General features: G+C 43.2%; 2 protein-coding genes across 2 annotated transcripts in view; one reads left to right on the top strand and one right to left on the bottom strand.

Annotated features, from left to right (window-relative positions):
• The window catches only part of GPALPP1 (GPALPP motifs containing 1), a 31,439-nt gene extending 29,509 nt beyond the window's left edge, over nucleotides 1–1,930 (bottom strand). Inside the window, exon 1 of the mRNA XM_083168958.1 lies at nucleotides 1,517–1,930. Within this exon, the coding sequence (XP_083025084.1) occupies nucleotides 1,517–1,592 (76 nt within the window). The 5' untranslated portion in view covers nucleotides 1,593–1,930. The remainder of the gene's footprint in view (nucleotides 1–1,516) is intronic.
• A 64-nt stretch (nucleotides 1,931–1,994) lies between these two features.
• The window catches only part of NUFIP1 (nuclear FMR1 interacting protein 1), a 36,178-nt gene continuing 13,109 nt past the window's right edge, over nucleotides 1,995–25,063 (top strand). Inside the window, exons 1-5 of the mRNA XM_083168957.1 lie at nucleotides 1,995–2,369; nucleotides 8,167–8,246; nucleotides 9,523–9,627; nucleotides 14,061–14,123; nucleotides 19,127–19,203. Of these exons, the coding sequence (XP_083025083.1) occupies nucleotides 2,156–2,369; nucleotides 8,167–8,246; nucleotides 9,523–9,627; nucleotides 14,061–14,123; nucleotides 19,127–19,203 (539 nt within the window). The 5' untranslated portion in view covers nucleotides 1,995–2,155. The remainder of the gene's footprint in view (nucleotides 2,370–8,166; nucleotides 8,247–9,522; nucleotides 9,628–14,060; nucleotides 14,124–19,126; nucleotides 19,204–25,063) is intronic.

Here is a 25,063-nt window from a genome sequence, read left to right as displayed (position 1 = left end):
TTTATCACAATACCATGGACAATGAGGATATTATAAATCAATGTTCAATGCTGTCCATGGTGCTGGAATTATAGAAAAAAAAAAAAAAAAAAAAATTATATATATATATATATATATATATATATATATATATATATATATATATATATATATATATATATATATATATATATATATATATATATATATATATATATATATATATATATATAAATAATATACACACGTATATACAAATATGCTATGGTAACACAAAGAGCCGTTACCATGCAAAAAATTGGGCATGGCCTTTCTCCCACAAGGCCATGCCCCATTTTTAAATGGGTTGTGGCCTAGCTACAAGCAGCACATTTATGCTATGTGAAACCATCTTGTGACACCTCAGCTTCAAACTAGCAGCACATTTATGCTTTTTATAATCTTTATTTTAAACCAGCAGCCCATTTAATGTATTTATAACACTTTGTAACAAATTTATTTTAAACTTTGCAACCCATTTAAGCATTACAAAACACCAAATGATACATTATTCAATCTCCACCGATGTTTATGACAGTGGAAACATCAGCAGTAGTTCAGTTATTATTCCCAAACCGGAAAGCATAACCCAGCCCTCCTGTCTCACTAGAGAATTCAGCGGTGTGTCAGCATGGCGGGGGCAGGTGATGTCATCAGACCCTATGGGACATACCATTTCCCCTGCAACGGAAATTACGAGCAAGGTCACTCAGTGGGGTACTAGTTTAACTAGCCACATCACCATAACCTGGTGGCAACTTTGAGTTCCATGTCCTTCACCTGACTAAAGGTGGCCATACATCAGAAAGACCGGTCTTAAGCCCCGTACACATGGGGGAGATATATTGCTCAGCCATATATTGCTAGCAATATATTGCTCAGTGTCCCCTTTTCATCAGCGACCAGAGATGGTCGCTGATGAAAAGGAACCTCAGCCGGCGGTGCCGTAGAGGTAATCAGCTAGTCGCAGGAGCAAGCTCCTGCGACCAGCGATTAGAATGGGGCAGAAAACGGGAGCGCGCACCCGGCAATTTATCGCCAGGGCACACTCCCATCACTGGCAATATGGTCGCCAGCGACCATATTCCCAGCGATATCAGCCCCTATCGCCCCCGTGTGTACACAGCATTACAATCACGATTGTGTCCAACTTTCCCTTCAACTCCCTGGCAGTCATTGGTGGTTTTTGGACACACAACGTACTCACAATCAGTCATACAACCAGTTGAAATTGTACGATTGGGTACAATATCTTTGTGATGTATTGGGGCCTTTAGCTATGGTTCATGTGGTTTAAATACCCAAGGCTAGGTTAACTGAAGGTGATACAGACACAACATCAGTATCCTATATAATAAATACCTTACGCTGCTCCTCACCGCCCATACACAATACTACTGCATATAAGGGTTGATGACCCACCCTAGGCAAAAAGGCCTCGGTAACGTAGACTAGGGGGCAGCACACATGTGGTAGTTCTGTAATAGTCGCCCCTCACCTTCGTCTGCCTCTTCTTTGTCGTTACCGCAGCAAAATCCTGGCGGTAGAGCGGGACCGATCACATCCCGGGACATCTTGAACAATTTTTAGTTCATATATATGTGACGTCTCTTTAAAGCGTCGGCATTTCCGGCCCACGTATGTGACGTTTTGAAGCCGGCCCGTTACTGCAACTTTATCTAACGCGCTGCGCACGGTGGGATGACAGTCCGCTGAAACCGCTGGAATCAGCGAGGCCTCATCCTAATAAGAAAACAGAGTAGTATAAGACAATAGTTCCTTACTTGCTTTACGGCCACTGCCTCCCACGTGATCTTGTCTGCACTATCAAGGCGGCCATCTTTAGAAAGGGCTGCCCGGCTCTTCCAGCGATAAAACCGTTTAAAATATTATTAATTATGATGTAGTGGGGAATGCGGGTGTCATGTGTGATTGTAATTGATTGTGTGCGCCTGTGCGGGCCACACGTCACCCGTAGTGTGGATGTACCTCTAGCCATAGCTGTATATGGACGCAGTGTCCTAGCTGCTGTTGCTGCAGGACCCCGGAAGTGATCTCTAGATAGTCACACACGCCGCTAATTTCACAGCACGCACGTTGCTCATTGTAGCCTGGTACATACTACTACAGCAGCGGCATGGAGGGAAGCACTCACTACCCACCCCCTGTGCTGCGACCACCGGTGTTCAACGCCTGCCAGGGCCCCGGCCCGTGGCCAGCAACACCCCCAGCTCCTGCCTCTGGATTTCTCGGACATTGGCCGCCAGCACCTCATCAGAACCCCTGGTATGGAGGATGGAATCAGTGGAGCCCCCAGTACGATCAGCAGCCGTTCCCCAGCATGCAGCCGGGTGAGTAAGAAGAGAATAGCAGCATGGCACACGCAATGATATGTTAGGCGAGTGTCAACCCTTTTAAAACCTCTGTTATGATGGGGTACCCGAGGACTGGAGCTGGGAAAACACTGGAGTGTATTATAGTAGTATGCGAAGTGCAATTGGAACCTAGGATAAGCCTAATAGTGGGTATGGATAATACTTATTTTCATGGTATACTAGCTATACCAGGGATTGTGGAGATGGGGGGGAGTGCTCGCGCTGAATACTATCTGTTTCGAGGGGGCTGCTGGGCTGGAGTGGTCCAGGCTCCTAAACGTAAGTTATATAGTGGGTAGTTAACCTCGCGCTCAACCTCTTATAAATCACAATGGTGTAAGGTGGGTATAATGAGATAATGACACGTGAATTTCCTTAAAGGGATTTATTCTGCTGTACAATATAGTATGTATCAGAACCGATGAAAAAGTAAAATAAAGTAAAAATAAAAATAAAATACAGTGAACTGCAATATATCCTGAGTCCGTCTGGCCAAACCAATAGATACTGCACGGTGGTAAGACTTGTATCCTGGAGGGCAGATGGGCTACGATATAGCAGTGTGGATGGAAGGGGGTATGGGGGTAAACCTCTGTTGTAGTCACAGAGTGAATGAGGGTTGGAAGGTGGATTGTAGATGGTCAGCCGTTATGCACACACAGTTCTGGGAGATGGACTAACCACAGTGGTGAGAGCGGGCTGGCAATAAAGTTTGCAGAGTGGTGAAGTTACTGTGTATATCACAGAGTATATGTCCGATGGAAAGTAGGAGAACACAGTCTGTGGGGGGGGGTCAAGGTAAGAGGGTGAGTGTCGCCGGGGGCTGGCGTCCCTAACCACCCGGTGATACACCCAGCTCTTACCCGATACCTGTAGTTGTACGATGTTCTGGTCCCTCGCCGCAGTTCTGTCAGAAGTCAGCCGTCGGTTTTCATCGGTTCTGATACATACTATATTGTACAGCAGAATAAATCCCTTATACCAGGGATTCTCAATCGCAGTACTCGTCACACATTAACAGTGCATGTTTTCCAGGTCTCCTCACAGAAGCACAAGTGAAATAAGAACATTTTGTGGACATTTTAAAATTTGTTCGTAATGAATATATATGTGCACCAGTAAGGATTGGAGATATGGAACAGACATGCCCTGCTATTGTGTCACCACTTCTGAGCACTGGATTGGACTATAGGGATTATGTTAGAACTGTGTATTTAAATATTTATTGTAATGACTTCATTGGGCAGTTGTTGTTGTTTGTTTGACTTTCTAAATCTCTGCTTTTGTCTACCCTCTTCCTGTGACGTAAATGCCACACAACTACAGTAATGTGGTCCATACACCATCAGTAATTCAGCCAACCACTATTGGGTGACAGGCAAAAGGTCGACATACGAAAAAGGTGACCTGTATTGGGTCAACGTGATCAAAAGTTCGACATGAGTTTTTTCCATTTTTTTTTTCTATAAAAGTGTTTTTTTTCATACTTGCAAGGGGTCTTGGTACACTTATACGGTATCCATATCCACATGGACACAAAAAAAAAAAAAAACTCATGCCGACCAATAGTGGTTGCCCTATTGATTTGTCCTCCTAATTACTGTTGACCCTATGACCCATACCGAATGTCACAGCTAGACATCAATATGTAAGGGCCTGCATGTACATGACATTGTTATAGCACCTGATTGCTCAGCAAGTGACAAGCTGTGATCACCTACCCACTACTCCAGTTCTTGCTCTGGGTCCATCTAGTTCAGTGGTTCTCAATCTCTGTCCTCAGAACCCCACACAGTTCACGTTTTTCCAGGTCACCCAACAGGTGCACCCATTACTGACTGACACATTATTATAGATCCCAAGGTGGAGCTTATTATTTCACTTGATTCTGTGAGGAGACCTGCAAAACATGCACTGTGTGCATACCCTCCAACATGACCCATTCCATAATGTACAAAATACTCTGTACCTGGATTTCCCTGCCAGTGGCAGTTAGAGGTTTGACTCCAGCACAGTCCAAAATTGAAGGGGGGGGGGGGGACACATCAACTGTCAGTGAGTCCAAGACAGTGATGTTTGGGGTGGCAGTAGGTGTGGCTCCCCTTTTTGTATATTGGACATTGGACTGTGCTGCAGCCTCACCTCTGCAACTGCCACTGGCAGGGAAGGCCAGGAACAGAGCGTTTTGTACCTAATGGAATGGGTGATGTTGGGAGGTATGTGTGTGGGGTCCTGAGGACCGACTTTGAGAACCTGTATTGTAGTTAAATGTGGTCATATCCACTGTGGCTACAGTGTCTGTTGATTGAAAGCATTGAAAGTATAATTATATTGAGAAGAGTGGAATAAAAATATAGCAAAGTGAATTTGATATCTGTAAAATGCAAAATGTTGGTTTTGAATGCTAAACAGAACATTTCCATATGTACATTAGAGTTCTATAGGTGCCTATACACGTACCAATTACCCGGTACTTTTTGTGCTAAAAAAGCATTGTTGTGCATGCGAGGCAATGCTATTTTAGCACAAAAAGTACTGGGTAATTGGTACGTGTATGTGCACCTTAAGTTAATAATTCAATTGTTTTAATAGCCACAATAATTAATGGGCTCCCAATGGAGCAATTCTATTGGTCTGGCACCCATTTATACCCCTTTTACACCGCCGAAAAATCCGGGTCAGCGGCGGGTCAGACCCGGATCTTCGGCGGTGTAAATCCCTAACGCCGTGTCCCTTTACACGGGACTTCTACCCAGGTCCTGACCTGGGTAGAACACGGCTAGGACCTGGGTAGAGGGCGGTGTAAATGGGAACGCCGGGTCGGATGACCTGGCTCCCATTTACATGAATGGGGAACGTCCAACCTGCGGTCCGCAGGTTGGACGGATTGTCAGTCTGACACTGACAGCCGGCGCTGCTGTCTGCAGACAGCGGCGGGGGAGGGAGGTGAACGGATGCCTGTGTGCGGCATCCATTCACCTCCTGTCCAATGGCGTGGGGGGTGCGCGCGGGGACTGGGGGCAGCCTAGCAGCTTACCTTAGTGCTGGGCTGCCCCCAGCAGCGTTCCGGGTACGGCGGCGTCGATCGGCGCTTGAAGATATCGCGCTGTCATCTTCAAGCGCCAGGGAGGGGGGTGCGGGCGTTTTAAGCCCGTTAGGTGTAAATGCCCCTAAACGCTGGGTCGCACCCGGCTTCAACCAGGGTCCAAAAAGCCGGGTGCGACCCGGCGTTTTGGTCTAAAAGGGGTATTATTCTCTTGCTTGTCCTGCCTATTTAGACTAGGTTTAGTCACGTATAGCAGCTAAACCTGTCTAAACCCCTGGTATGGGCGACCAAACAGCAGAGTTTTTGCAAATTTCTGCATTCCACATCAGGCTGTGAACGTGAATCTGTAGAATTGGGTTTACAGAGAACGTGAATCTTTCCCACCTCAGTGATTTTTTTTTTTTTTTTTTGTTATGTACAATAGCATTTAAAACTGATTTATATTTTCCTCAGCATCCATGCTATAGTATTGCAATAATTTAATTTATAAACAAAATTATCACTTCTTTAGGTGTTGTAATGTGCCACAAAATAATAGAAGTTTATACAGTATACAAATGGTTCCGTACTCATGTTCTGGTTAGACAGGGAGGAGGGTTGTAATGCTGGGCCAAATGTAATAGGGTGAGAGTTTCAGAAAGTGAGAGATTTTGGGAGAGTTTTCCCATGTTTTTTATAGCAGCAATCAATTACACTGCAAAACCAGGTTAATTTTGCCATGTAGTTGATTGCTGCTTTAAAAAACATGGGAAAACTCTCCCAAAATCTCTCACTTTTCTGAAACTCTCACCCTATTACATTTGGCCCGCTGTCTACACATGGTGCAATAGCCTTGCTTTTCCATCGGAATCGAATTGCATAGTAAGCCACAACACGTGCATTCAATTTTGACTATATAGTACAGATCTGTACTATATGGTCACTGCTGCACTGTCGATTTGTATATTCGATTTTCTGCTGAACGGGAGCGTGCATCGGGATCGAAAGGTTAAAAACATGTTCCATCTCCATTCGATGTCTATGATATCCCGCTTCAATTTTGCCTATATAGTGAAAATCGAATGCCAAATTGTACAGTGTGTACACACCATAACATTGATGCTAAACAGATACAATGGATATGTGAATCTGGTTTGTGGCCCATTGTCAGATTCTTAATGGTATGCGTTCACCGTGTCTCTGTTCAAAATGTAACTTCAGGCATTACCTATATGTGCTTCAAAATGAATAAGAGAGGGGATAGTCTAGCATTTATTAATTTAGTCGGTACTCTTTACCTAGAATGGCGCCCGCGATTGGCATCGCGGGCGTCGGGGGTAAAAAATCGCGGGCACATAAAAAACGGGTGCGACGCGATGCCCGCGATTTTCCTGTGAAATGGCCCCCACAATTGTTAACGCCACCCCACGATCAACGTCAACCCGAAGCGTGGTGAGCGCAGCGGTACGCGTCCTCCGACCTTTTCATACCCCCACTATCCACGTCGGCGTGGAGTTGAGAATAGAATAGTGTGGCGAGCGCAGCGAGCCACAGAGTCCGAAGCGTGGCGAGCGGACGCGGATACCTTCATAGGTAAACGCGTCCCTTTGCGGGCTTCACAGGTGTCCGCGTCGCCATGGACACCTGGGAAGCCCGCGAGGAGACGCGTATAACTGTGAAGGTATCCGCGTCCCCTCGCGGGGCTCTGTGGCTCGCTGTGCTCGCCACACTATTCTATTCTAAATTCCACGCCGACGTGGATGGTGGGGGTATGAAAAGGTCGGAGGACGCGTGCCGCCGCCCCTCGCGGGCTCGCTGCGCTCGCCACGCTTCGGGTTGACGTTGATCGTGGGGTGGCGTTAACAATTGTGGGGGCCATTTCAGACTTGACGGTGACTATTTGGGCTCTGTGGCCCATTTAACATTGTTTCCTATGTAAAAATTGCGGGCATTGAACACTAAAATCGCGTCCAATCTCACTTTTAACATTGATCCCTATGGGAAATCGCGGGCATCGCACCCGTTTTTTAGTGCATTCGATGGTCGCGATGGGCGCCGTTCTAGGTAAAGAGTACCATTTAGTCTTCTCGTGTGTAATGGAAGGCTAATGCTGCTCCTCACCTCAATGGGATGGTGGGGCATTGTAAGTGTTTTGATGGTGCCCGTTGAAGCAAGTCGTTATGTGCCATGCGGGTGCGCACAGCTGTCATCGCTGACATTACTGTTGATGATGATGATCCAAGTACAATTAATGTCCTAGTTTATCAGAATTGTGTAATGTGGGTATGTGGTTCTGTAAGCTATATAATGTGCTTGCCCAAATGGTATAATTATCTTTCCGTCTAGAAGTATATCCCATTAATTTATAGTATAATTGTTAAGCCTGGCAGCAAAACCTAATATTAATTAAATCTGATGAAACTTGCTGTGTTTATGGAATTGGTCTCCAAGTTACAAGCCCATTTTGTTTCTTTTCAGCAGCATATGTATGTTTTATGTCAAACACTTGCTGTTTTACTGAAGACAAAACTGCAGTATCCAAGATATTTGTGGATTTAAAATGTCATCCAAATGACCTGAACAAATCTAATGAGAAATGCCATGGTGGCTTGTAACACTTCAGTAGCAGGGTTCTTATTGTGCTGTGAAACGATTGTGTTACTATAGAAACAGTGAGGGGAGTTTATGAAGAAGCTATTGTTACTATTAGGCATCTAATGTAATGTAACACCATTAATGTATTTCCAGAATCAGGTGGGCCTAGGTATTACGGCCAAGGCCATCACATGCAGGAAGGAAATGGTTGTCATGGGAACAGAGGACCAAAGGTATGTCATAGGAAGATACTGGATAAACCACGCCTCTCTGATGGCTCTACTTCTGAATAAAACTTTGTTCTTAACCCTTGTAGTGCCAGCATCTCTGTGAGAGAGAAGCAAAATATCTGCTAAAATGCATCGCTCAAATTTGTCATATAATTTCAAATTAAAAAAATGGGTACTTGTGTATTATCTTGGCGCCCGATTTTTTTAATGTCATTGTACAACAAAAAATCGGCCACAGTGCATGCGATGCGATTGGACCCGATTTTTTTTTAATGACTGTCAAATGCCACCCCACGATCAACGCCAACCCGAAGCGTGGCGAGCACATCGCTATGTGTCCTCCGACCTTTTCATACCCCCAGTATCCACGTTGGCGTGGAGATGATTTTATATAGTGTGGCGAGCCACTGAGCCCGAAGCGTGGTGAGTTGACGCGCATTACTTCACATGTATTCCGCGTCCCCTCGCCACGCTTTGGGCTCGGTGGCTCGCTGCGCTCGCCACACTATATAAAATCATCTCCACGCCGTTGTGGATAGTGGGGGTATGAAAAGGTCGGAGGACGCGTACCGCCGCCCCTCGCATGCTCGCTGCTCTCGCCACGCTTCGGGTTTGCGTTGATCGTGGCGTTGCTTTAACAAAGCATTTTACCTAATAAATAACCATCATGGTGGGTATACAATTAAAAATCTGGTCTGAGGGGCCATTTAACATTGGGTACAATGTAAAAATCGGGTCGTCGCATCGCATTGCATGCCATTGTAATGGCATGCGATGTGACCGATTTTTACATTGTACAAGGAACATCTAAAAAGCCCGAAAATCTGGTCCCATCGCATCTCATCGCATGCCTTAACTAGTGGCATGCGATGAAAAAATCGGGCGCCCAGATATTACACCAAGTACCAAAAGTATAAAAAAAAAAAAAAAGATTATAGTTCCCATATAAGGTAACAATTACAGATCATGATGAATAAAAATGTTTGCTTGCCAAGTTTCACACCTATTTTGACAAATTTACTTGGCACTCAAAGGATTAACATTACAATTTATATAGCATTGCATAATTTTTTTACAAATATTTTAACATTATATTTAAAAAATTGTATTCGGAAATGTATAACTCCTGTGCGAAGAGAAACAAATTCTTCTTCCTGATGATACCAAGGTGTATGTGAAATGTTATTGAGCCCGTGGTTTTTCAAGTACTTAGATGGTATACTGCATGCGCAAAGAGCTCTGTGTTTAAAATGTGTTTTTATTTAATTTTTCCCAACAGCGAAAGAACCGGAAAGAGCCCATTTTCACACACTTTTGTGACACCTGTGACCGAGGCTTTAAGAACCAGGAAAAATATGATGACCATGTCGCACAACATGTCAAAGTAAGACCTGAAGATCACAAATTCAGCCAGATAACGTTAGCTGTGAGTGCCAGCGGCTTTGTGGGATGTCTCAGCTGTTTTTTGTTTGAAGCCTACAGAGGTACAAGTGTGTGTCAGCTTATCCTCTTATAAGCACTGTGCAGACCATAGAGGCAATAATAGACCTGCAACCCATTCTTTGTACAGTATTCGTTGCCAGCATGTGCCAGCTAGGGCAATTGTTTCTGAACGTTTGATCTACTGTTACTATAGTGACTGTTGGATATCTATCTAGGAATAGCGTAAGTATGACTTTAATAAGTGACCTCTTTCTAGAATGTTGTTGCTTGCACATGGTTTGTCTTATTCCAAATGAAAGTTCTTTGCCCAGAAATTGGTTTCTTTGTTTGGCGTTATATACAAAAATGTCTGTCTGCCATTTACAGTGCATCACCAATGTGCTCTGGAAAATGTGACAGTTGGAGAGCTCTCCCTGTGCACACGCTGGTAGCCTGGAAATTGCAACAGTTGTTTGCAGCCACCACCAAGCAGGGTTTTTTATTAATTTGATTGGGGATTAAATGTTTTGCCCAGGACATATCTAGTAATAATCGAATACCTTAATTTGTCATTTATGTGCCTTAACTAAATGCAGTATTGTGTAATTGTCAGTATGTATGGCCTCAAAAAGATTATAATGTTAGATCACAATCTAGCTAAACTTAAGTTGATTAAGGTGTGTTGTCAATGGGGGTTATATTAAATGCAGTTTTGGCGAGCAGTGCCTATTGCTCACCATCATAGCCGCCTTCAGTATTCCACCCACCCCCCTGCACTCGCCATTCCCACCTCGCTGTTTGACAACCAGGCCCATGTACAGCTGTCAGACCTGCACAAGTAGCCTGACTGCCACTTGGTTTAGACAATGTTACAAGTTTGACCAAAGTTTGGTGCTAGGGGTTCAGTTTAAATAATACCCCTTTCCCACTGCAGGCTTTACACGTGTAAATGCCGTTTTTTTAGCCTTTTTAAACGGCTAGAGCTGCAGTGGGAAAGCTCCAGGTTGCTTTACACGGGTAACAAATACCGTTTTTTGTTACCCGTGTAAAAAGCAGTGTTTGTAACGTGTAGGAGCCGTTTTTTCGGCAGTGGGAAAGGGGTAGCCCTTTACCCGTTAAAAAAAAAACCGGCATGGGGTCCCCCCCCACTGCCGTAACCAGCACCAGGCTGGTATTAAAAAAATCAGGAAACCCGACAAATAGGGGTTCCCTGATTTTTTACAACCAGCCCCAGGCTCCAGGTCCGGGGCTGGTTCCCAAAATACGGGGGACAAAATGACTAGGGGTCCCCCGTATTTTAAGAACCAGCCCCAGGCACAACCAGCCAGCAGGGTAATGCCACAGCCGGGGGACACTTATTATATAAGTTCCCGCGGCCAAAGCATTAACCCTACCGACCAGTCAGCCTGGCCAGGGGCCCTGGGGGAGTGGGGACCCCCCCAATAAAGGGGTCCCCCCCCCCCTCCAGGACTTACCTGACCAGGCTGAAGCCTGGTGCTGTCCTCGATGCCCCTGGGCGGTGGGCATCGAGCTGATGGTATGGTGTAAAAAATAGAATAAAAACCATTGTCTTTTACTGGTGAACTATGAGTCCCAGCAAGCCTCCCCCGCAAGCTGGGACTTGGAGAACCACAAGTCCCAGCCTGCGGGGCATTAAAGGGCCCGCTGGGTCTTGTAGTTCCACAGTAAAAGAAAGAGTTAAATAAACACACTGACACACGTGAAAAATAAAAGTTTAATACATACATAACACATACATACTGATACTTACCTATCTTGAGCCCGTAGGTAGCCCTGGTCCTGATGTCCTGGTCCGTGTCGGCGTCTGTATCCATGTCGGCATCCCTGTCGGCGTCGGCGGTCCGGAGTCCGAAGAAATCCATTTGGGAAGCTGTGGAAGGAAACTATACTCACCTGTCCCAGCGCGACGTAGTCCAGGTAAGGTCTTTGCAAAAAAAACAAACCGAACACCCGAACCAAGCGGACAGCTGAGAGCCGCACGGTGTTTACATCGTGCGGCTCCGCCTCCCGAATGTCGCTATTGGCCGCCTTGCGGCCTAGCGGCTCCTGATTGGCCGCAAGGCGGCCAATAGCGGCATTCGGGAGGCGGAGCCGCACGATGTAAACAAACACCGTGCGTCTCCGTGTCCGCTTGGTTCGGGTGTTCGGTTTGTTTTTTTTGCAAAGACCTTACCTGGACTACGTCGCGCTGGGACAGGTGAGTATAGTTTCCTTCCACAGCTTCCCAAATGGATTTCTTCGGACTCCGGACCGCCGACGCCGTCGCTGACAGGGATGCCGACATGGATACAGACGCCGACACGGACCAGGACATCAGGACCAGGGCTACCTACGGGCTCAAGATAGGTAAGTATCAGTATGTATGTGTTATGTATGTATTAAACTTTTATTTTTCACGTGTGTCAGTGTGTTTATTTAACTTTCTTTTACTGTGGAACTACAAGACCCAGCGGGCCCTTTAATGCCCCGCAGGCTGGGACTTGTGGTTCTCCAAGTCCCAGCTTGCGGGGGAGGCTTGCTGGGACTCATAGTTCACCAGTAAAAGACAATGGTTTTTATTCTATTTTTTACACCATACCATCAGCTCGATGCCCACCGCCCAGGGGCATCGAGGACAGCACCAGGCTTCAGCCTGGTCAGGTAAGTCCTGGAGGGGGGGGACCCCTTTATTGGGGGGGTCCCCACTCCCCCAGGGCCCCTGGCCAGGCTGACTGGTCGGTAGGGTTAATGCTTTGGCCGCGGGAACTTATATAATAAGTGTCCCCCGGCTGTGGCATTACCCTGCTGGCTGGTTGTGCCTGGGGCTGGTTCTTAAAATACGGGGGACCCCTAGTCATTTTGTCCCCCGTATTTTGGGAACCAGCCCCGGACCTGGAGCCTGGGGCTGGTTGTAAAAAATCAGGGAACCCCTATTTGTCGGGTTTCCTGATTTTTTTTTAATACCAGCCCCGGCTCTTTCAGCCTGGTGCTGGTTACGGCAGTGGGGGGGACCCCACGCCGTTTTTTTTTTTTTTTAATTCCCCCCCCCCCCCTATCTTTACACTGCTTAAACGGGTTTTTAAACGGGTAAGTGTGAATGTGACAAAAACAGCTTTTAAACGGTAATTTACCGTTTAAAAGCTGCAGTGGGAAAGAGTCTTTATGGCTCTTACCCGTTTAAAGACCCGTTTAAAAAAAACGGGTCATTACCCGTGTAGGCAGTGGGAAAGCAGCATTAATCACAGTAGATGCAATAATGCCTGAAATTATAGGACTGAAATATACAATGATACAATAGAAATGTAATATAGATGGTATCAAACCCATTTCTAATTGTTACTTCTATCCTTAGAAAGTCTTTTACAGGTTAGTTTATCCTAAAATGACTGCAGCTGCTGTGTAATGTTGAGCTCACAGCAAGCAGTACTTACCATCCAGGTCAGATCCTTTCTGCGCTTGTGTTACCAGGTCACAATTTCAGACTGAATTGGAAGCGTGTTACCAATACTGCCACTACAATCGCTAGCTTACTAATGCTGGGAATGGAGAAGTTATTACCACAGATGGCTACTGCCAACGATTCTTAAGCCCCATACACACGGGAGAGATATATTGCTAGCAATACATTGCTGAGTAATATATTGCCCAGTGTCTCCTTTTCATCAGCGACCAGAGATGGTCGCTGATGAAAGGGAACCTCTGCCGGGGGTGCCGCAGAGGTAATTAGCTGGTCGCAGGAGCAAGCTCCTGCGACCAGCGATTTACAATGGGGCTGAAAACGGGAGCGCGCACCCGGCGATTTATCGCCAGGGCACACTTCCATCACTGGCAATATGGTCGCCTGCGACAATATTCCCAGTGATTATAGCCCCTATCGCCCCCATGTGTACATAGCATAAGTGCTAGAAGCAGCTGGCCAATAATAAATCCAGTAATTCTGATGCACTTTTTTTTTTTTATTCAGATCTATAAATTCACTTCTTTCCTCCATGTCAGCCACTAACAAAGGTTAGTAGCCCATTTTTATAAGTTTAGCCACCATTTTTTCCCCAAAATGGCTGTCCATTTGGATATCTATCATAGCTGCTCCTCTACTCCTCTAGGGGTGTGCAGAGAGGGTTAAATTTGGGTGAGTCTTTTTGTTTCTGTGCAGGGCTGCACATGTTACATTTGCCCCACTTGCAGTGCAACATAGAGAAAAATGTGCTTTGTGGTGAAGTCTGCCACAGGCGCTTAGTTAGGTGGATGTTGGGTCTGAGGTAATGACTATTATAGTGTTTGATTTGCATTGTCTTGCATATGTCAACATGTGTCATCATTTTAAAATCCTAAAGATATCCTATAACAAATTTTTATTTTACAACCCTACTGAACTAGTGACCTTTTGACTTACAGTGTCACATAGAAGGCTGCAATTTCAGAGCCCATGAGAAACTGGTACAATTTCACTGGAAAAATGTAAGTCCCAACAATTCCCTGTATGTTCTCGCCTTCGCTATATTCAGTACATAGCACCATGTACACATCACCTGCTTGTCATACAAGACTAATGGTCTAATGGACAGCAAGTGAATGTAAAGGTTACATATCCAGTTACGGACACACATGAAAGTTACAATCTCTTCATTAAAGGACGCGGTGCATGCTCTCATTGTTATACACATTTATCATGCTTTTTGCTGCACAATGTGCTGATATAACTTTAGATATAGCGGACATCGACTGTGTTGCACATCCAATACAATAATCCTGTAAACTATGCCGTTCAGACACATTGCTGGTACACACTGACCCATGTTCCTTGGATTTATCGTCCGTTCAGTCGAATGGCCAATCAATCAACCAGTGTAGATGCACCTGGACTGTGCAGGTTTTAAGGATAACCATACTTAAGCACAGATGACAATAAGTACCTCTGGTATTTTGATTGAGCAATCTGGGTTCTAGCTGTCATCACTGTACTTCGTGTGCCTTAAGGCTCACTATTTTACATATACAGTACTAAATGCATTGTAAACATCAATGCATAAGTAAAGGTAGTTTAGTCAGCGGTCAAATTTCCTAGATCAGTTTCCCAAACTATGCATGCTTGAGCACAGATAATCAGTACCTCAGTCAGTTTGATTGAACCAACTGGCCTCAACCATAGGGATCCTTAAAACCTGGACTGTAATGGAGGCATTTGGGAAACTGGCCTAGATCATTGTGTATTGCAGTTAATAAATGCATGTATGGTTTTAACTTAACTGCAGTGTGTCATTGTAGTAGTCTTCAATGTACAATATATTTTCTTCTATACCAGGCAGAAACCCCAGCAGCTTACTATCAGATGATCAGTGATCTTGTAGAGTTCTGTGAGGCTCATGCAATGTGTCACCTGCTGTTAAGCAAAGACTAAACTTTTTTTGTTACATTGATCTAATCATAAGTCAGTTCTAATATTGGGGCAGATGTATTAAGCTTTAACAAGAGATAAATCCAAGTGTGAAAAGGAGAGATAAACATCCAGCCAATCACCTGCTAACTGCCGTGTTACAGGCTGTGTTTGAAAAATGTCAGTAAGGAGCTGATTGGCTGGACGTTTATCTCTCCTTATCACACTTGCATTTATCTCTTGTTAAGGCTTAATACATCTTCAGGATTTCATATTATTGTAGGCCTACAAATGTGCTATAACCATGTAGGTGGAGTGCATTGTATTGCCTTGTTTTGAATGTGAAAAAAAATCTATTTTTAACCCCTTCCCGACATATGACGTACATGTACGTCATATGACGGTTGCGGGGGAATCAAGCCAGCTCACGGAGTGAGCTAGCTTGAAAGAGAGCAGGTAATGGCTGTATATTACAGCCAGGTACCTGCTCTCACGGCCACGAGCGGCGAGTTCGCAGATCGTGGCCGTTTAAACCTTTAAGCACCGCGGGCAACGCGCCCGCAGTGCTTAAATAGCTGATCGGAGGGGGGGCGCCCTGAGGCAGGATGTAATAGGAAGTGCTGAAAATCACTATGTTCAGCCATAGAGCTCTATGGCTGAACCTAGTACAGGCGATCACGCCCCCTAGTGGTCAAGTACACTAGGGGGCCTTGTAGTAAAAGTAAAAAAAAAAAAAAAAAATATTAAAAGTTCAAATCACCCCCCTTTCCCCATTTTACAAATAAAAATAAATAAAAAATAAAAAAATAAACATATTTGGTATCGCCGCGTTCCTAAAAGTCCGATCTATTAAAATATAACATTAGTTATCCCGCACGGTTAAAGGCGTAAACGGAAAGAAATTCCCAACGCCAAAACTACGTTTTTTGGTCGCATCGCCTACCCAAAAAAATGTAAATAAAAGAGATCAGAAAGTCGCACATATCCCATAATGGTATTAATTAAAAAGTACACTTCAGCCCGCAAAAATTGAGCTCTCACCCTGGTCCGTACGTGGAAAAATAAAAAACTTATAAGCCGCAGAACATGGCGACGCAAATTAGAAAAACCGTAAAATTTTCTATTTTTTTTTTTTAGTGGTAAAACGTAATGAAAACTATATAAGTTTGGTATCACCGGAATCGTAACGACCCATAGAATAAAGATAACCCATCATTTTAAACGAACTATGAACTCCAAAAAAACCGTAACCAGCGCAAAATTGTGGAATTGCGTTTTTTTTCCTTTTTACCCCACATTGAATTATTTCCTGATTCCCCAGAATATTATACGGTATAGTAAATGGTACCATTAAAAAGTACAACTTGTCCTGCAAAAAAAAGCCCTCATGTGTCTATATAGCCGGAAAATTAAAAAAGTTACGCTTATTTGAACGCGAGGAGAAAAAAAAAAAGAAAAGTTAACAAAAAACGCCCCGTCGGGAAGGGGTTAAGAACAAAAAATAAACAGTTAATTTGTCAACTTTGGGAAGTCACATTTCTAGGAAAGATATGTAGTCTAATGGGTCCCATACATCAGCAATTAATTGTGATCGCAGGTGTATGGGGCCCTTTATAATTCATGAACAAACTACCCTACTGTTTACAGTATAGCACCATTTTGTATTTCTTTTTAATACCTTATGTCACGGTTTCAATTGAACTTTAGGGAAGAGTTCAAAAGATTTCTAGTGTCACCTGTGGTAACGGTGATCTCTGCAGGCTAATCTTAGGTACTACAATTTATAAAATATATGCTCAAGTACATTCTCAAACAAATGTTTTATATGAGCTCAAAGACTCAATGCATTGTATGAGCAGTTCATCAATTTAGTCACAGATACATATAAAATATAGCAATATTAAGTATATTATTAGGGACAATATTTTATGGCCATAGAATTTGTTTTACATCTGTTATGGGCCTGTAGCCAGGGTATAAATAATAATGATATTGATATAGCACTTTTCTCCCAATTTGACTCAGTGCTTTACAGCTCAAAATACAAAACAAGCTTAACAGTAGATGTCAGTGAAATGCTTGAGTAAATAGGAACGTCTTCAGTCTATTTTTAAAGGATTCTATAGTGGGGGCTTCTCGCACTGTGCGAGGAAGAGAGTTCCATAGAGTTGGAGCAACAAAGTTGAAAGTTCGACCCCCAGATGAATTCAGGGAGATTTTAGGTACTGTTAGAAGTCCTTCTTCAGTGGATCGTAGTAATCGAGTAGGACAGTAAGGAATCAGAAGCTGCTGCAGGTACCTTGGGCTCTGGTCATGTAGGGCCTTGAAAGTGAGTAAGCCAATCTTGAAAACAATTCGCCATTTTACAGGTAGCCAGTGAAGGGAGTAGAGAATGGGAGTTATGTGGCAGGTGTGGGGCTGATTGGTTAATAGCCTGTCGGCTGCAATTTGTGCCAGCTGCAAGCAGTGCAATTCTTTTGATGGGAGACCCAGGTAGAGAGCATTGCATTAGCCTAGGCATGATGATATAAATGCATGTATGACTTTAGGCAGGTCTTCTGAGGGAATTAAGTGCTTGATTCTGGCTATGTTTCTCAGATGAAAGAATGAGGATTTGATTGTGGCTGACACTTGATATTTAAGTGTCAGGCCCCTATTCAAAACCCAGATTCCGCAAATGATCAGTTTTGTTTTTTTTTGGAATATAGGTACTTGTGTATTATCACGGCGCCCACGATATTCAGTCGTATGGCATTGTATTCCATTTAAAATTGTATACCATTGTATATGGCATACAATGCAATGAGATTAAATTGTGTATAAACAATCTTTAATTGTATAAGCACTATCAACGCCAACCCGAAGCGTGGCAAGCTCAGTGGTACGCATCCTCCGGCCTTTTCATACCCCCACTATCCACGTCGGCGTGGAGTTTATTTTATATAGTGTGGCGAGCGCAGCGAGGGGCCGCGCATTACTTCACATGTATTCCACGGGGCTCGCCACGCTTCGGGCTCGGTGTCTCGCTGCGCTCGCCACACTATATAAAGTCAACTCCGCGCCAACGAGGATAGTGGGGGTATGAAAAGGTCGGAGGACGCGTACCGCTGCGCTCGCCACGCTTCGGGTTGGCGTTGATAGCACGGGTGGCGTGGGGGTGCTTTTAACATTGTAAGCACCTATTACGGTGCTTATACAATTATTTATCTTATAGGGGCACATTTAACATTGAAAACACCCATTAGGGTGCTTATACAATTTAAAATCTTATAACCTTGTATATGCCATACAATGGCATACAATTTGAAATTGTATAACATCTGCTAACATTGCATCGCATCGCATACCATCGTATGCCTTATGGTATGCGATGCGATGGGCGCCGTGATAATACACAAGTACCGGAATATAAAAAAATACATTGTCTTAATAGAGCAGGGATAGAGATTATTTTTTTTTTTTATTATTATTTTTTTTCATCTAAGCTTTTCATTTTACGGTTACAGATGGGTTTAGAAATACAGATCTCTCCAATGTGTTAATGTAGTGTTTTCCTGCATAGTGTGTTACACCACAGTACACCAGCTTCTCTATAAAATGCCAATGTGGGTTTTTCCTTTTAAATGATTGCCACATCTGGCAGTTTCACTGGGATCTTACTGATGTCTGAAAGTTCCAGGCTACTAAATCTCCCCAAATGCCCCAGCTTGTGAGCATTATTTATTTATTTATTTATTTATTTATTAACAGTTTATTATATTGCGCAGCATATTATGTTGCGCCTTGCAATAGGAGATAATGATAAAACAAACTGGGGTATTAACAGACAGTCAAAGGTATGAGGGCCCTGCTCGCAAGCTGAGCATCATTGAGGAAGTCACATATCATTTTGCTCCAGAGCTGTACTTGGTTAACAATGGGTAAACAAGTCATTATAAATAAAGTTTTTCACATTCAAAGGGGGGAAAAAAGTTTGGCCTGCCATGACGATGTGAAATGTCAATATAAATTACTATCATGCCTCCTTTTCCAGAAGAGGTTTCTTTACAGCTAGAAATGCATTATTGAACACCTATATTTATTCTAGATGCATGGACCTAGAGCAAAGGTAATAAAACTGGACACACCAGACGAAATTGTAAAGTGGAGGGAAGAAAGACGCAAGTAAGTGTTCACTGCTTTTCCATCTGTGCTAGGGAAATTAAATTACCTAGGTAACAAACACAGAATATGAAAAACTAAACGTTGATGATTATTACTTTGGCTGGATTACACTAGCAATTATTTAACATTTGCAGATACAGGGTTTTTGTGACTGGTTATTAGTTGCTTCTCCCAGTGTGCACAGCTAGTGTTACTTGGTCAGCAACATGGTATGTTCTGTAGGAAGAGCAGTGGGACAGAAGACATATGGTTTATAACGGTGTGACTCATCCGTCTTTATATAGTCACAGAACTTATGCTTTTATTTTCTTACATTAAGAATGCATATGAGTCTTATAAATACCTAGCATCTATATTGTTTTGCGGTATAACTTTGTAATTGACAAGTGAGAACTTATTTGTTTAACAAAGTTAATTTTCTTATTTTTACAGTGCCAAGCTAATGTGGCAATAGACAGCTCTCTGTACATGATCTGAGAATAGCTTTCAAAACATAATTAGGGGCTGTCAAATACCGAACAGCAGTAGCCCCAAATTGGCTGTTAGTGCCAGCCCTGGCAGCTGTAAAACGCAAGAGCTACAGACTGTGGCCACATTCCAGCTGCATGCATTGTAACTAGTGCACAACTAGCAGGCATCTTACCCAGCTGTAGCAGTGGTTGAAGTGGTGGTGACTGACTAAAATAATAACATTAAAATCCATTCTTTCATTTTTATTCATATACATTCCTCCTCATTATAACCAATATGGTATGGCATTACATGTGCTCAAAGTGCAGTCTTACCTTAAACTATTCTACATCGATAGATGTACCTGTAATGTCTTGTTACACAGAAGTTCTAAGCGTAGTAGAAGGTTCAGCTGATCTCTAGTACTGTTAAATCCAGGCCCCTTCCTTCACCATAGGATCTCTTCTTTTTTTTTAATTTTTTTTTTTTTTTTGGCACCCCTAGGCCCCAAAAAAAGGTAGAAAAAAAATATTTTTAAATAGTTAGTTATATTGTGTTTCTATGTGATCCTGATGTTTTGTTATGTGGTAAAGGGCATGATTTGCTTCTGTTGGATGCTGCTGGCGGTTCGCGATCCGACCACCAGGCCCGCTGAATGAAGGCGCTCCATCTGTATTAGCTCAAACTCTACTAGATGTGGAAATGACTAATTACTATATATTGTAGGTTCCTGACATTCCTGTTTTTGTCATGAAGACCAGGCTGTTCTTAGAACCAAAAAAAAAAAAAAAAATATCGGCGCTAAACCCAACCACCACACTATGTTCTAATTGTCATACAATTATTGGGTATGGACTCTATACACTGCTGCACACAGATACTAATATAATATATGTACAGGTTTGCAACCGGTTCCTGCAGCGTTTATATATGGAAATGCTTATTTCCAAAGATACAGAAAAACAAAGAAAGAAGTCACATAGAACGTGCTGGAAACATTGTATATAAAAAAGAAAACATATTTATTACACTAATATTCACTGGCCAGTGATATGGTACACAATTAAAAGTGAAATTTAATTAAATTTACAATATAAAAAAACAAGCAGATAATCTGACACAGCATATAATTTTCAAGTGTCCCAGCGGGGATAGATGGTGTTTATAACAAGCACTGTTGCTGTTCCCAACTCTATGGTGTCCTCCTGGGGAGTGGCTCAATGATGATAATTCCACTATAAGGAAGACCGAGGCATGGGGCTCTCTGTTAGTTTGTCTGGCCAGATGCAAAAATTGTGATTGAAAAAGAAAGGGAGGTACCTCCCTGTACCTGCACTTTATACACCGGGTGGCTATATTCATCAGTAGTCCAGTTCTGGAAGCCCGGGCTCCTACTTTACAGCAGAGATATTGATCCTTTATGAGCTTAGGTGACAGAGGGATGGTACTTCAATATTCCAGAGATGAAAAGGATTGCTCAATGTAACAATTACATTGAGCAATCCTTTTCATCTCTAGAATATTGAAGTAAATTTAATTCAATTTCACTTTTAATTGTGTGCCATATCACTGGCCAGTGATATTTTAGTGTAATAGGTTTTCTTTTTTATATACAATGTTTCCAGCGCGTTCTATGTGACTTCCTCCTTTGTTCTTAGAACCAACCATCCCTTTAATCCCCAAGGTTGCTTTTTAGTGCCATCTGAATCTGAGCATTGTGAGTCTGACCTTGATAAACCTCTGAAGAAAAAGTACTCTCTCCATTCGCTGAACATTGTTTGCGCACTGCAAATTTATTTCCAGATGACCAGCGTATTGCATATTATTTGTCTATAAAGTCCCACACACTGGATGACTTTCAGCTGAAAGCTGTTCAGTTTACTTGTTTGAGCAGCTTTTAGCATGAAAGCCACCCAGTGTGTACGGGGCAGCGGTGAGCACTGATACGCTCAGCCGCTTGTCTGCTGGTATTACCAGCAGATGAGCAAGGGAATGGGCGACTTTCCATAGCGTCCTGCTATGGAAAGCTGTCCACCCCAGTGAAAATCACTAAAATGGGAGAAAAACGCTCAGTGTGTATGTGTGGTTTTCAGCCCAACAATTTTCCCCATAATCGTTATCCAATCACACAGGCAAAAAATACCCGGTGTGTGTGGAGTGGACCTTTATGGACCTCTGATGGCCACCAGAGACTTTAGCAAGTATCTAGAGAGGGCACATACCACCAGATCAGCGACTACTTCTTGAGCCACACGGCATGGGGCATCGGAAAAACAGTGCTGTGTAGCCACTTGGTCTTTGAAGAACACTGCCAGACAAGGGTGTAGAGGTAGCTTTAGGCTTCTTTTAATGTTCCAGCTTTCACAATAGATTAAATAATTGTTTTTGTGTAAAATCCTTTGCTCTAAATCCAGTGGGGGCATTTTATTATTTTTGTTTGGTTTTCAGTTCTTTTGGTTTGAAAGTTTTTATTTATTTTAATTAAGATTTTTAAGGGTCTATGTACTACGCCTTGGAGAGACATAAAGTGGGCTTAGATAAAGTACAAAACAATCTGTTCCTTACTACCAAGGGGGGTATTCAATGTCAGGGGAACGGCTGTTGAGCAAGCTCGACAGCCGTGCCCCTGTTCCGTTCTCGCTTTGCTCAACTTGAGCTCGGTGGTCGGGATTCAATGTCCCAAGCGGCGAGAAAGGGGGGTGGCCGCGAGTTAAGGAAGGAAATAGACGAGCTCCGGCCAGAAGCTCGCCTATTTCCGGCTTTTCTCGGCAGAACGAGCCTTGACAGCTTGTGATGTCGGGCTTGTTCTGCAGAGAACCCCTGTTTAATGCTGTCGGGGAAGACAGCATTGAATAGGGCCCCGCAGCCATCTTCCCCCATCGGGAGATGGCTGCGGGAGCACAACAAAGATTGAATACCCCCCCAAGTCTTAGTACATATTCCCCTTACTGTGACCTGGGAAGACTCCTGTCCCCTTTGTTTTTCTGGTTCTGTCGTTTGAGGCTCTGAAAGAATAACACTGAAATCCCAGTTGGCTTTCGGAGTTAAATTTAAAGTGAAAAACATGCAGTTATGTGCTCCATACCCCACTGTTGGCTTGTCCCATATTGTATTCAGAGAAAAGGTTTAACTTGAGTACAAAATCCTTTTATTTATATTTTTTCCTCCTTGATCATCTTATTTCTATGGATTGACGCACCTACATGTTTCTCCCCATGTGTGAATTATGTATGCTTTGCAGAAAATGTATGGCTTTGATAGGAATACTGAAGGCAATGGATTATTGTGGGCAATAGTTTTTTATAGAATGCTTAAATATTGGCTCTTATTGTACAACTGTCTCTTTAATGCATATGAAATTAATTCTTAATATTTTTATATACACATTGTACTACGGTCCTCAAGCCGCGGTTGTCATAGTGATGTGTAGTGCAAGCTACAAAATGACCTTTTACTCACCCATTCTCTGGGATAAGTGTCTACTTCAAGCCCTTAACAAGCCTTTGCGGTTTTTGGTTAATTTAACAGAAGGCTTTTCTATCAGGGGGAATAAAAGGTCTAGGTAATTGCATGTCTCCTATTTGTTATACTATAAATATATCATTTTTTTTTTTTGTGTTGTACCTTAGCCCCACAGCAGTTATTTATAGAGAAACTATTGTGTAGAACCTTGATACTTCATTCCTAAATAGCACAGTGTAATCTGAAAAACCTAACTTTCTCCAGTAAGCCAAATGATCTCCTATAAAGTGTATTGTGGAATGCATTGTCATATGAATGTGTCCTCATTCACCTATAGACATAGTCAATCCAAGAGGCAGGTGCGATTCTGCACTAGTCTAGAGAGTAGTGGAATGGCCCAATAATGGAACAATATATGATGGTTGTATCGTCTCCATATATCAGTCCGTAATTGTGAACATGACACAAAAGGACTTGTACCGCATTTTTACCTTTTTATTAGCCAGGGATGCAGACCTTGAGCATTTCACGAATGGCCTTGCATAAAATACAGGTTGGATAAAGCTGTTTACACCTTTTTGGGGGGTAATTGGCTACAGGGTAAGGACTACCTGCAAGAGGGAACATATATAGGATTTTGTGCTTTTGTTCCCTCAAATCCTGGATTTTATTATGGTTTTAGACTCAAATGTAGCTCTGAAATAGGTTGTTGCTTAGATAGGATTCACAAAGACGGTCTGGGTTTTTGTAGGTATAATCCACAAGTACTCTTCATACAGATAGAGCCATCCTCATCTAGCCCTTTAATTAAGTGAGCCAGAACTGTCGGACGTAATCCTATGCTTAATCCTCTAATGTATTGTATTGCAGCTGAGTACAATAGGCCTAGGTGAGCCATGGCTCTCCAGAGAAGGCTAGTTGAAGAAGGCTCCATCTGTATGTGACCTAGTACAGTAAATGGATGGCTTAAGTGTGAACAACCTAATGTTCATCTAGCACCTTTCAAAATCCATGCAGTTCCTCAGGATGTGGTCACTAAGTCTACAAGCAATACCTAGTTCACAAAGGTCATTAGATCGGCATGAGTGTTTTTTTTTTTTTTTGTAAGGTGTTTTTTCATACTTTACTATCCAACTGGACATAGATTGAGAAGCATGGCGAGCGAAGCACTACACTTATATGGTGTCCATGTCGACTTAGACTATATAGACAGGAAAACTCATGTCAACCTTTTTAATGTCGACCTAGTGACTGTCAGTCTGTTCTGTCGACCCTATGACTCACATCCAGTCCTCTTTCTTTCCTGCGGTGTTACTCTACTGTGGTGCTTCTAGCGCATTCTAATTGGTCTCTCTGCTGAAATACAAATCGGACTGCTAGGAGCACCGCAGCAGAATGATATCACAGGCAGGAACGTGGAACTGCATGGATTTTGAAGGGTGCAGAGTGCTAGACTAACCACTACAACCTATTACTGACGATGGAGAAAGAAAAAGTGGTGAATACACTGTCAATGTTAGGGGGGGGGGGAATTTACTACGGTGTGTATTCTACTTCACATGTGATGTTGCTATGGGCAGCCAATCAGAAACTACTTATTTAACATCCTCTAGAATAGGGCTGGCCAAACCGGTCCTCGAGATCTACCAACGGTCCACGTTTTCCAGTTCACCTAGCTGGTGCACAGCTGTAGTCATTAGTAACTGTCACATTCTCAAACATGCTGCATTGATTCCTACTATAGATCCACCGGGTGCCTGAAAAACATGAACTGTTAGTAGATCTTGAGGACAGGTTTGGCCACCCCTGTTTAAGAACATGGTAGACTGGATATGATTTGTTGCCCATAGCATCATCATTTGTAAAGTAGAATACACATCTTAGTAAATGTTCCCCACAGCATCTTAATTGCCTAGAGAACCCACAGCACCCGGCATTCCCAGGTGGT

The sequence above is a fragment of the Crinia signifera genome, chromosome 2 (assembly GCF_055691185.1).
Source record: "Crinia signifera chromosome 2, ASM5569118v1, whole genome shotgun sequence".
Taxonomy (NCBI): domain Eukaryota; kingdom Metazoa; phylum Chordata; class Amphibia; order Anura; family Myobatrachidae; genus Crinia; species Crinia signifera.
Note: the sequence above shows the minus strand (reverse complement) of the source record. Positions and strands in the feature narration are given on the sequence as shown.